The 13,606-nt window shown below is 39.9% G+C and overlaps 1 protein-coding gene across 1 annotated transcript; it reads right to left on the minus strand.

Annotated features, from left to right (window-relative positions):
• Window positions 1-623: 623 nt before the first annotated feature.
• Window positions 624-13,516, minus strand: ppef2a (protein phosphatase with EF-hand domain 2a; the record flags this gene model as incomplete). Its single annotated transcript, XM_083912247.1, has 16 exons — window positions 624-877; window positions 1,984-2,071; window positions 2,297-2,463; window positions 3,492-3,598; window positions 4,100-4,242; window positions 4,320-4,505; window positions 6,922-7,245; window positions 7,332-7,481; window positions 8,826-8,862; window positions 9,573-9,739; window positions 10,211-10,257; window positions 10,825-10,939; window positions 11,920-12,095; window positions 12,189-12,243; window positions 12,342-12,469; window positions 13,465-13,516. The coding sequence occupies 16 exons, from the start codon at window positions 13,514-13,516 to the stop codon at window positions 624-626; spliced, it is 2,196 nt and encodes a 731-aa protein (XP_083768373.1).
• Window positions 13,517-13,606: the final 90 nt, after the last annotated feature.

Here is a 13,606-nt window from a genome sequence, read left to right on the forward strand (position 1 = left end):
GTTACAAATTAATTAGTGCAACTGAAATTGCAATTGTTTTATCATATAATGTACTTTTTGTTTAGTTTCTGGTATCTTAATGTCTTGTTTATGAGAAGTGCAGTAGTGCAGAGAAGTTCAAGTACAACATTTGCCTCTGAAATGTAGAGGACTAGAAGTATAAAGTAGCATGAAATAGAAATACACAAGTAAAGTACAAGTGTGTCAAAATTGTACCTGAGTGCAGTACTTGAATAAATGTACTTAGATCTACGTAGTTACTTTCCACCACTGATTTGAATAATCATGGAGTCTAAATACGATGCCTTTTTGCTTCTGTGTTTGTGGATATTGCGTTTGCAGCAGTTTTTAACAATACTTACTAAATATAAGAGACCATGCAGTTCTTTTTCACCCACACTTCCTCAGTGGATTTAAAACTGCATCCAAATGTGAAATGAACATTTGCTGTCAAATACCCTCAACTATATCCTCTCTCTAATCCCATGTGATCTGTTGCTCAGCAGCATCCTACGTAGCCATGTGCGTCATTAAAGCAGCTTGCGTTGGCTCCCTCTCCCCCTCCTCTCCTCTCCCCTCCACTGCCTTAGCGAGGAGTCTGAGCTGAGTCTCTCTCTCTCTGCTCAGATGTTGGGGTCTCCCTCAAGCTTGGTGAGGTCGTTGGCTGTCCCCATGAACATGCTGCGTCCTCGCTCCAGCCTGCTCTTCTTGTCCGTGAGGCGAAAGGCCTCCATGAACTCTTCGATGTCGATGCTGCCGTCATGGTTGCTGTCGATGGTGACGGCCAGGTCGGAGATGGCGTCGTCGGTGATCTCCATCTTTAGGTAGACGCTCAGAAGCTTCCAGGTCTGCCGGAAGTCCTCGATGGTGATGAAGCCTGGGGCGGAAGAGGAGGTTAAAAGGTTAAAGATGCAGGGTAGAAAAGAGGAGATTAGAGATGCAGTGACAGAAAACAGGCAGATGCTGATAAGAGGTCAAAGTGTGATCATGAGTGGGGGATGGGGAGGCAGTAGATCAGTGGGTTAATCCGTGTTTTAAGTGGGAGGATTCAGGAGGCTGAACTCTTATGTGGCATGTTTGGCACGCTACAGGTGGATTAATGGAGGCTAGGGTCAGTAGACGAGTGTGTTTGTGTTTGTTTGTTATGTCTCCACCTGGAAACAACATACTCTTTACAGAACCCCGACACACCTCCACTACTCGGTCTTACTGACTGTACAGAGCAGACATCTTGTGCACATCGAAGCATTTATTTACGCTTAAAGTCGACAAGTGTTAGGGCTGGTTATTGCCTACAACCTCACCATACATTCCCTGAATCAATCAGATTCCGATTCACAAGGTCTCGATTTGATTTGATTCGATATTGATTCATTTATAGATATTAATAATAGTAAAGCTACTAATGAAATAACTAATGCTGTAAATTGTAAAAGGAACCCTCTAACCTGCTGCATTATTACAAATGTTTACATTAAGAATTAATCCCAAAGCAGTTACATGAATGTACTTTTTTAAGAATTAACACACTATGAAACATGAGGTTGATGCCTAGTATAAAGGCTAAAAAAATAGATTTATTTACTTTTTGCAACCTGGGTGGACCAGTTGAACCACACAACTCCTCTTTTTTCACTTTTTTCTCAATTTCCAGCAGCGAGACACGTGAGCACTGAGCGGCTGTAGTGTTTACTCACAGGCAAACTGTAACCTACACTGCACATTTACTGACAATTTCAGTGTCAGTCATAGTCTGCCCTGCTGCTGGAGGCTCTGAAATTTAAACAGAACAGGTATAAACACTCGCTTCAGTGATGGGTTAACACTGTCGGCACAGTAAGATGCTGACATGGCGCCAAGACACGGCTTAAGACTCAAGAGAACAACAACATCTGCTAATTAAAAGCAGAAAGAAGCCTGTGGTGTATACACAGTATATATGCTCACAGTAAACATGTAACATTGTTTCAATGATTGTTTTACCTGAGTTGTCGTAGTCTACGATTCTGAAGATGGTCTCCACGGTGGAGCGGTGGCGATACAACGTCTCAAGCAGACCCTGGTCAATGTGCTGCAAGAAAAACAAGTGCTTTCATGTTTATGTTTAGTTTGTTTAAGTCACAAGTGTTTGTCATTCAGCAAAAAAAATTTGTAAGAGGGATGAAAAACTGTTCACTACACAAACACGTGAGGGTGCAGTTTTTTGCTTCCATAAGGAAACACAAGTTGCACGATATCTTTGAATCAGATACTAGTATTTCTGTGACCATCATCTATATCCTGCTCCGTAACTCACATCCGTGTTGGGTCCTTTGATGGCGAGCTCGTTGAACCACTCATTGTAGTCGATCATGCCGTCACTGGACTTGTTGGTGACCAGCTGATAACGTAGCATCCTCCAGGGCAGCCCGAGGTGCATCACACTCTCCACTGCAGAGGCCCAGTCGTTCAGACCCACATAACCTGACACAGGTGGAAATGTTACCCGTTCAGTTCAGTTCTCATCCAGTGCTGATTTTTCTTCCAATCAGTTTAATGCATACTCCTACAATCAACATCCAATAGCAATACCTAAAGTAAAGCCCAAAAAATAAATCAATATCATCGGCCATCATTTGCTCATATCTTAGTATTGGCACACACCTTATGTCATCTAATAAATAACAAGCAGTGCCAGAGATATGTTTGAGGATATCAAGAAACAGCCTCATCTTTTGTATGTAGAAGCTTTGACTGTAAGACATTTAAAGAATGCTCATCAAAATGTTTGTAGCTGTATATGTTTAGTTGAAAATAGATATATTGTATATCATTTTGATTTATAAACTTTAAATCTAAAGATTTTCACGGCACTACACTGAACAAGTTTAATTTGTCTTTGTTGCCGTCGTTACAGTTATTTTCTTTTTTTTTTAAATACTTTTTTAAAATGGTGAATATGGACGAGCAGCCAGCAAAGACAAAACTGGGAGGTGCAAAACCTTTGACCAAGAAAAGCATCAAAACCTTTCATTTAAATCTTATCACACATCTTATTGTAACTTCAACACTGCTTTCTTTCTCTTGAAAAAAATGAGAGAAGATCATATATTATAAGATTATCTTATTGTTATAAGATTTTAACTGCTGTTCCTAAGGGCCATAATACAATTTATAGCACATTAAAAAAAATTGGATTTGGAAAGTGACCTTGCAGTAAATCTGCAGTAAAATAACTAAAAGTGAGGAGGTGAACGACATAAAAATGACATACTTTCTCATTTACCCATTGAGACACGAGGATGTTGGCTGAATTAAAGTAATCTTTCTGCGAAACTATCAAATAAACTTTCATTCAGCCCACAGGATCTGTTCTGAATGGGGATTAAAGTTGGGAGCTCACATTTCTCCCACACATTGTGCTTTGAGAAGGGAAAATAGATCTGTCACAGGATTCAGTCCCACCTGATCCTCTGAAGACTGAACTGGTTCATGAAAGTCACACTACACACCTGTGTTACTGCTGTCGACTATTTTGAAGGCACAGATGAGGTCAGACTTGTGTGCGAACAGCTGCTCTCGCAGGACTTTGAGGGCTGAGTGCTCTGCTCGCCCGACACTACAGACAACACAACAAATATAACAGATAATGAACAGAATTAAAGGCAGAATAATGTTGTTTTGCTAGTAACCTTACTAGTTGCAATCTTGTCACCTAACTCTCAGTAAAAAAGCAAATAAGCATATATACCTGGGCTGAAATTCCTCAAGGCAGGTTTGACTCTGACCTGCGGCCCTTTGCTGCACGCCCCCCCCCCCCCCCCCCCGTCCCCCCCTTCCCTGTCTGTCCTATCTATTAAAAGGCTTGAAAACTGCACAAAAAAATAACCTTTGAAAAAAAAAGGATTTGCTAATTCTCTCCATTTTGTGTAACTGTTCATTGCAAATACATATTTGTTAGACAAAAGAAGCAATTTGAGATGTCACGTTCATCTCTGGATAAGTGTAACTTTCCCACTGTTTTCTGAAAGGTTGAATGATAAATTGCAAAACTAATAAACAGATGAACTAGTTGCAGCCCTCGTAGATTGATGCGCACTGTGATGTAGTTTTTTTGTACCTTTGTCTCACGGTGAGCTCTCTGGTCATGCTGCTGGCCTGGTACTGAACTACATAAGGCACAAGATCTGGACCCATCTTCACGTAGGCCCCCCTGTTGCTTCCCACATCATAGTAATTGGAGGCGGAGAACAGTGTGAGGACCTAAGTGAAATAAAAAACAGTTTCAGTAAACTGTGAAAACGTCAGAGCGTCTGCGGGCCGTCAGTGTCTGAGCTCACCTTACGGTTGTGGCAGAACTCGTAACCTTCCTGTTTACACTCGTGGGAGCGGATGATGAGCTGCAGGTTGTGTCTGTTCAGGAAGTCTTCGGTGACATCAGGGCCCCAGTAGCAGCCTCCGCCTCGCACCTCATTGGGTATGCAGCCGTCCTGGTTCATCGGGTCGCTCCATAGCATGTCCAGGATCTGTAGATGTTTGGAACAGACGGAAGGGAGAGATTTGACTTTAAACCTGCAGATTTTTCAGTGAACAAAAATAAACAAGAATGATCTCAACTTTTAAACCAGCAGGGATAAGAAGTCTTTAAAGCCCCTAAACACCTACACAGGTGTTTTCGGTTAGCCTGGTTGATTAGACCTCTTCTCAGGACTGTGTGGGTGTGTCTACTTTGATTGATTGACATCTTCCTAAGACACCTGTTAGCTTTGTTTCACCTGTTAAGGCGGGACAAAGTGCACCTGTATCCCCAAAGAAATTTAAGCCAAAAGCAACTGGACTTGGCTGTTTGTCTTTGAAGACGTTTCACCTCTCATCCAAGAGGTTTCATCAGTTCATTTACGCAGCTGACCAGGCTGGGACTGGTCCAAATATCTGGTGTGGAGATCCAGTTATCTAATCTCTGGTGAGGGTGTTCACAAGGCCGATGATGTCCCTGGAACCTTTGTGCTCCAAGTGCCAACAACAGTCGTTGGAGTGACAGTCGTTGGTGGGAAGTTGGTTTTAACTTTGTTAGTGCTCTACTGGGCTATAACGACAGACTGTGACGTTCATATGGAGAATGAACGGAGCCTCCACATTGGGGTCTACAGAAAACCCACTCACTCAGACCAATATCTACTGTTTGACTCTCATCTCACCCTGGAACACACGCTTGGAGTTATCAGACCACTGCAACACAGAGCTGATAACGTACCCACCAGCTCACAGGCCCAAGGGGAAGAATGCAAGCACCTGAGAGGCACCCTCACAACTCGTGGTTACCCCAGCTGGACTTTTGTGATAACAGCAGCTGCTTCCAGAAAGAAAACCAAAGTGGTTGAAAAAGAAAAGAAAACAAGAGAAACAACATAGTCATCCCATATGTGGCTGGGGTATCAGAGAAACTCAGGAGGATCTTCAACAAACACTGCATCCCTGTGTATTTCAAACCCAGTAACACACTCAGACAGAGACTAGTACATCCCAAGGACAGAACACCACACACCCACAAAAGCAAGGTTTATGTTGTTCAATGAAACAAGGAATGCACTGGAGAAACAAAACAACCACTGCATAAACGCATGACCCAACACAGGAGAGCTAACTCCTCAGGCCTGGACTCTGCTGTCCACTTACATCTCAAGGAGAAAGCCCACTTCTGTGATGAGAACAATGTCCAAATCCTGGACAGAGCGGACAAATGGTTTGAAAAAGGAGTAAAAGAAGCCATCTATGTAAAAGTAGAAAAACCATCGCTAAACAGAGGAGGAGGTCTGAGACACCACTTATCTCCAATTTACAATGCTGCCCTTTCATCCCTTCCCAGGAGATTCAACAATCTAACCTCAAAGAACTGTTGACAGATGGCCTCCTGTGACTCCAACGACTGTCGTTAAGACTCAGTAGAGCACTAACGAAGTCGAAACCAACTTCCCACCAACGACTGTCACTCCAACTGCTGTTGTTGGCACTTGGAGCACAAAGGTTCTAGTGACATCATCGGCCTTGTGAACGCCCTCACCAGAGGTTAGATAACTGGATCTCCACACCAGACTTTTGGACCAGTCCCAGCCTGGTCAGCTGCGTAAATGAACTGATGAAGCCTCTTGGATGAGAGGTGAAACGTCTTCCTAGACAAACAACCAATCCAATTGTTTTGCCTTTATCATTCTTATTGATTGACGGACATTTATGACCTCATAAATTCCTATCAAAGCCCCGCCCACCTTCAACCCAAGCAGAGGTCTAATCAGCCAGAATAACTGAAAACACCTGTGTGGGTGTTTAGAGGCTTTAAAAAGTACTAAAGAAACATTGAAATAAGAACATTGAAAATGACAAATTTTTACAATTAAATCCTAAAATAATGTTTTTTAATTACTCATATATACGTAGTTTTAAGATGCTTTTAACTTATGTTTACAGTGATTTACACAAAAAGTGGTGATGGTGGTGACCTCAGGGCAGAGGGATTAATGACGAGGTGGATTACACCATGTTAAATCCTACGTAGGCAACGATCCACAGCAGGTAAGTGTTGATCACTGATGGAGCGTTTATCAGGCTGTGACTCAGGACTGATTTAGTCCACTGGAACAGAGCCGAGACACAAAGGCCACAACCTCAGATCAAAATAACTTTTTTCCATGAACGTGGGACAAAAACTAACTAACAAACAACTAACTTGAAGCCAGTATGACTGATGACTTTCATTTTTAAATGAGATGTACATCATTTAAAAATAAAACCCTCCTCTAATGAAACAACATAACTATTATTATTAAAGCCCTGTTAAAAAAATCCACAGGGCCCTATTTTAAGTCATTATAAATATATCTATATATCTGGTGTCCTATCTTAAAGTATCTGCGCAAATACCTCAGCGCACTACTTATTCATCACCTGCTTCCACTCATTTTCACTTTCGTTGACAGACTCTGAGGTCACAGACGGTTTCGTCTCATTTTCTGGCCTGTTGATGCTCGGGTTATAAATGGACTGTCTCCTCTTTTCAATCTCCACTTCGTCCACTTTGATCCGGTCGGAGAAGTCCTGCAGCGAGCGGTTCTGGAAGTTGTCGCGGGAGAAGGCTCTGGGAAAGGTGAGGGAGGTGCGGCGCTGGAAGAGCTTGTTGGGGGTCCAAACCTCCTCGTCCATGTCCGAGTCAATGGACAACCCCGCTGCGCTCTTTTGCCTCTTCTTCGGAGGCCTCAGTGCTGAGACGTACTGAGAAAAGCAGAAGAGAGCAGAGGCGTCAGGGACTTTCAAAATAACACGTTAAAAAATGAACGTATCTGCGTTTACTGACTCACTTTGTGTCTGTCCACTCTGGGGAGGACGCTGAGGTCTGTGGTGTCAGAGATCCCTCCGTGGAGCACCAGCACCTTCTGGTCAATCACCGTCGCTAACGGCAACCAGCTGAAAATCTTCGTCAGCAGCTTCAGGATCCGTTTGCCGTGCATCTGAGGACAAACAGGAAACTGCCGTATTCGCCTGCTTTTTTCTCATAGTTTGTTGTTTTCGGGGGGGTGTTGCATTACAAGTTTTATTTAGGTTTGTACTATTTTGTTTTTTTCTCGTGTTTTAAATTAAATTACTTAATTTAAACAAGTTTTAAGTCTCACACCTTTTCTGCCATCCTAGACAAAACTCCCAGTCCATATTGTGGATTTTTAGTGAACTTATTTGAATTTTTCTTTATTCTTGTATAAACATTGTTATATTTTTGTACTTTCTGAGTAAGGATCAAGGTTTTTATTTAAATTTTTTGGTGCATTTACTTTCTTTGTATCATTGTTTTGCCGGTTTTCTTCCACCCTCTCTGATTTAATCCATATAATATAATATAATTATCTGTTTGGAAAAATAGTAAATAAAATGAGTGTGGGGAAAGTTCAAATAATATAGATTGTATAGTACAGTCCCAGTACAAGTCCCACATCCGAACTAGAAGTTATTGAGAATCTTAAATATAAGATTTTTGCACAAATGCTTCCAATAAAAATATTGAAACAGAGCATTTAATTTTCTAAAATTAAAATCCGAACTTCTTTTATGGATGATAATTACTTATCACTTATTTTTTTTTTTAGCAATTCTTGGTAGTCTATGCAGCTTGTGACTCCTGTCTTAAGATGTTTCAGATTGTTAGTTTAATGTGTGTTTTTGATTGAATTATTGTTGTACTGAAGGAATACAAACTATCTTTTATCGAAACAAAGGACAATAAATCTAAAACATTTGGGACATCTTTGGACCACCTCGACCTCTGACTCATCAGAAGCCGACATTTAATGACTTAAATCCTCTTAGCAGTGAGCAGGAGTGACCAGTACTGTACTGGAGTGAAGCGAGGCTATGTCAAGCTTAAAGCCCCTGAACACCCACACAGGTGTTTTCAGGTAATCTGGTTGATAAGACCTCTTCTCAGGACTGTGTCTACTGTGATTGATTGACATCTTCCTGAGTCTACTGTTAGCTTTGTTTCACCTGTTAAGGCGGGACAAAGTACACCTGTATCAATCTTATTGGTAGACGGAAATTTCTGACCTCATAAATTCCCATCAAATTCTCATCAAAGCCCCGCCCACCTTCAACCCAAGCAGAGGTCTAATCAGCCAGAATAACTAAAAAACCTTCCCCTCTAACTGGGAATGTGTAGGCAGAGGTGACTGAAACCAATTTAAATTTGCTTCTCCAAAGGTAGAATAGATTGTGGTTGTGCTGGTTAGTTTGATGAGTTAATACCGAGCAGTAAACGAAGAGAAAAGGAGTGGGTTGAGGTTTGTGTGGTGATATAAACGTACCTTGTATTTAGTTAGAACCTCCTTTGTAAAGCCGTACCTACATCAGCCAGAGAAACACAGAGAGCAGTTAAAAATTGAGTTGTTGTCCGCTTCACTGTCATCTCCGTCACTGGCTGATCCAGAAACCTAATAGAGTGCCTGTTAGCATTTTTACACTTCCTGTTCCCTCGTCTCAAAGTCAGTGGGTGTTTTAAATGTATTGTGTTTGATAATAAGGTCTGTGGTTAATACAGATTTTAAAGTTTTGTTCTACGAGATAAAAACATCAGTAAATACCCCACTCATGAATTTGAAAGTTGCTAACAAGCGGCTAAATGAGACCACATACGTCATCACGCCGTACAAGCAAAATCGGTTGTAAGCTTTCTACTTCTGGCGACTACATTTATGCTTAAAAAATCATAAAAGTGTTGCTTCTAATCAAAACGATTGAAAACTTTTGACCTCAGATCTTATTTTCTGCAATAATCCAAAATCCAATTAAAAACTCTCACTGGCTTTTTGTCAAGGGAATGCTAACTTCTGGGTTGGCCTAAAAAATATGACATCCCTGCAGAACTCTATTGGTTCTAGCCATTGGCGTGTGACAGTGAATGTTGAGCAGGAGGCACCTTGCATGGTAGTCTCTGCCACCACCTGGTGTATGGATGTGTGTGCGTAAATGGGTGAATGCTTGTGTTATAGAGAGCTTTGAGTGGTCACTAAGACGAGAAAAGTGCTATATAATTGCGTTAGATTCAGTATTACCTCAGGTTGACTATGTGGTCCTCGTGGTTTCCTCTGTTGAGGTGGACTTCACTCGGATAGAGCAGCAGGAATGAAAACAGGATGATGAGGATCTCAATGGAGTCTTTCCCTCGGTCTACGAAGTCTCCGTTAAACACATAGGGCTTCTCCAAGGATGGCATGTCGTTCTGTAATGTGAAGAAATAAAGCTGAGTTAAAGGGTCAACACATAAGTCAGTTAATCGTTCAAGTTGATTAAGCCAGAAAAAAACCTGATATTTAAATGTAAGAATTGGCTGTTTTTCATTTCACATCATTTAAATGGAATATTTTGGAGGTTTGGTCAGACAAAACAAGACATATGAATACGCATTACTGTCTTTTACATTTCATGGACTAAACTATGAATCAATTTAATGAATAAGTAATCAACAGATTCATTATTAGAGTTGCAGGCCCTCTGATTTACTTTATGGCCCTGAAGTACAGGAGGAGAGTATTTTGATTAAAATAATAAAATCTTAGCATTTTAACAATTTCAATAAAAATGTCCGTAGACGCCTCTCTTAAATTAATAACTGCTTTACAAAAACATCTTCAGTTCAGTTATTCCAGCTTTTGTAAAATTTGTTTTTTCAAAGGATGAAGTCACTTTGTACCTTGTAGAAAATCAGCAGCAGGTCTTCCAGCTGTCCGTGCAAATCACCTGGAATGAAGACGATATATGATGTTTATACATGAACACGTTTCAAAACACAATAATAATACAATCATAAAATAATGAAGCACATTTAAACAAAACTAAAACAGCAAACAGAAAGAAGTGTGACGCAGAATCGGAGATTGCCCAGATTAATAATATTTATATGGATAAGAATGCTTATTTTGACTCTGAAGAGGTTGGAAATGTATACTCATATGCATAAGTTGGACCACAGCTGTGACAAGCAACTAGTTTTATTAATGATGAATGAATGAATGAATGCTTTATTTCAAACATATGAAAAAAAAAAAATTACACTTGAAGCAAGAGTCATTAAAAACCCTTTGTATGTTTGGAAAGGAGCAGAATTAAATTGGTTAATACCAATCACAGTTTATCAGAGCACACTTAAACATATAAGCATTTTATTTTGTCCGTCAAACAGTTAAAAAACTTCAAATATTCAGATCACTATAACAGAAGATTAAGAAAACCAACAAATATTCCCAACCTAAAAGCTGAATTTTGCTAATCAAACGTTGGTAAAATAATAAATCAATTGAATCTCACCACAAATAGTGATTTCTTTGCTGTGGCAGGTGGAGACGCGGTTTATGTTTGGCAACATCCGGAGCTGTTTCCACGTCTCAAGCAGCAGCTGGAGGACGTAACGCGAGTGCAGCTGCTACTGGGAGAGAGTCTTGTCAGTAAGAAGGTCTCAGACACGTGAGCACATTTCATATTTCAGTTTTTGACATATTTTGGTTTAAGCATATTTTCTCCTTACTTTTTGCACAGAACAACAATAACAATAACATTTCATTTAAAGGTTGCTTCTCAGTAAGATAGTAAAGAAATTAAAATTTGTTAGTTCTCAATTAGGATCATGGGCTTCAGTTCCCTGTTGATTTGCTGTTTTTGGAAATCCTTGTTGATGAGAAAACTCCTTATAAAGCTCATAAAGACGATTATATTGGTCAGTTTCATGAACATTATGATGATTTCTTTTGCAGTTAAAATACAAAGTTCATATTAAGGCAAATCATATTTGTTGGGGACCTGAGATTGTCAACAAAATAAAGATCATCCACAATGCAAATATGAACTGCTTTAGTGAAGTACATTTCTTTCTTATCTACAAGGTTCAGGAGTGCAGATCCAATGTCAGGATTGGGGAGGGGGGGGGTATGTAAATTCATCCATGAATCCATATAATATAATATAAATTTTCTGTTTGGAAAAAAGTCTGTTATCAGGCTAGTTTCCAACTTATTAGGGAGACTATCATGGCAACACAGCAATGTTCAAAAAAAGTATTTTATGTTTTATATGCACACAATTTTTTCCATCTAATTAATTTTATTTAAGCATAGTTATTATTATTATTATTATTATTATTTCATTTGCTTATTTCTGACATTCTCAAAACTCAGTCCTATATCTGCTATATATCTGTGGATATACTGTATTTTGATGTTGTTTCTTTCATATAGTTGTAAAAGGGCATTGACACTAGATATAATGTATGTATAACCTTATTTGGCTCAATAAAAAACAAAATGAAATAATATTTTTCTACTAAACTCAATCTTGTGCAATGATACTACTGCGCTGTGATGGAGATAAGAATGTTTTAGAGACTGGAAAGCCGCGCTGTGCGCCTACTTTCTTGTTCCTGAACGCCTCCACCAGCCCGACCACCTGCTCCACAGTCAGAGGGAAGATGAGGTGAGGTCCTGAGTAGATCTCTGGCACCTCGATGTTTTTGTAGCAGAAGTACCTCTCCCACTCTGGGTCCCGACAGACCTCGTTCTCTCTGAAGATGTGCGAGATCAAATTCCCTGGAAGGAAGGACGAGACGACAGCTCAAACTCAAGAGATTCAAGAAATTCCTGAGCCGATAAAAGGTTCTCATCAGAAATGTAAAATCTTACGTTCATTGCTTGCAGGTGTGAAATTGTCCATGAGGTAGCCGAGGAAGTTATAAAGCTGCACAGGGGAGGAGACGTGAAAGTTGAGCTGTTATTTTTATCATCATCTCTGCAGCACACGTGCAAAACCAAACTGGATCTCTGGTGGCGTCTTACCTTTATCTGAGCCTGTTCTCCAGAGTATTCGATTGACTGGAAGATGTGCCAGTTGCATCTCCGCTTCATCTCTGTGCGTGCGACATACTGGCGGTACCATCGCTGAATCAGGACGGCAGATTTTATAGCTGAAACACAAACAGGTGATCAGAAATTACATCAAATGCTGCAGGAAATATAAACTTTCTGTGGTGTCATGATCATATGATAAGGGGAAAAAAATAACAGATTCGTGATACAGGGGCAAATATAGTGAAATTTAGGCTGGAATGAAAATATGTGGATTGTGCACCGATTTTGCTCTGATACGACTATGCAAGGGTAGTCAGCAAGATTATTTTTCCAACTACCTTTAGTGAAGAATATTTAACATTATAAAAACAATGTATAACCCTGACAACCAATTCTAGAAATGAACAATGAGAAAATAAAAAACATACATTAAATAGCTAAATAAAACTTTAATTGCTGATAAAAATAACCAAGTTAAATCGCCCCAAGCATCGTTTTCTGCATTATATGTTCTGTATAAAAGGTTTCAATTTCAGCGCATGCCTTGTGACTTTAACTATGAGGTTTATCAGTTAAAGTCTGAAAGTTATTGTTTACATTAGTATCATTTTGAAATTCAAATCCCGTCACATAAAGTACAAATCATAAAAATATCAGAAATTGAAGAATCAAATAGTTAACAAACTTTGAAAACTTCCATTTTGTTTGCAACTTTTATAATTTTCAAACTTTTCCAAGTAAATGGACGTAACCTTTACTTTAGTTCAACTTGAGTGAACTATCTATACGTTTTTTTTTCTGCTTCATTTGGACATTTGATTTTTACCTCCACCTGCCCCTGATCTGTGCGGCTTGAGCTCACATTAAACATCTGGCAAACAACGACACAACAAACAAGATAAGACAGGTGTGACTTACTTGTGACGGCTGCATGCAGCAGAGCAGAAAGATGAAAAGAAATCCAGATACATGAACATAACACATATAATGGAGAAGATTACAGTTACAGGGCCTAACTAGCAAACAACAGCCAGGACGTTGTGGTGAGTTTGTAAATCTGGTTAAGAGAGATACACAGGTGTATCAGTCACGTCTGGAGGATCGTGGTTACCTTTTCCGGAGTGTTTGTGGAACTGATGGGACTTTGAGACGCCACATCCCATGACGCTTCCTGTTTAGAGCACCAAACAACCATCAAATCGGTTAAAAGCTACTTGATTTAACATATGAACATGTATTTACCTGTACTGTTT

This window comes from Echiichthys vipera (assembly GCF_963691815.1).
Source record: "Echiichthys vipera genome assembly, chromosome: 4".
Classification (NCBI taxonomy): Eukaryota; Metazoa; Chordata; class Actinopteri; order Perciformes; family Trachinidae; genus Echiichthys; species Echiichthys vipera.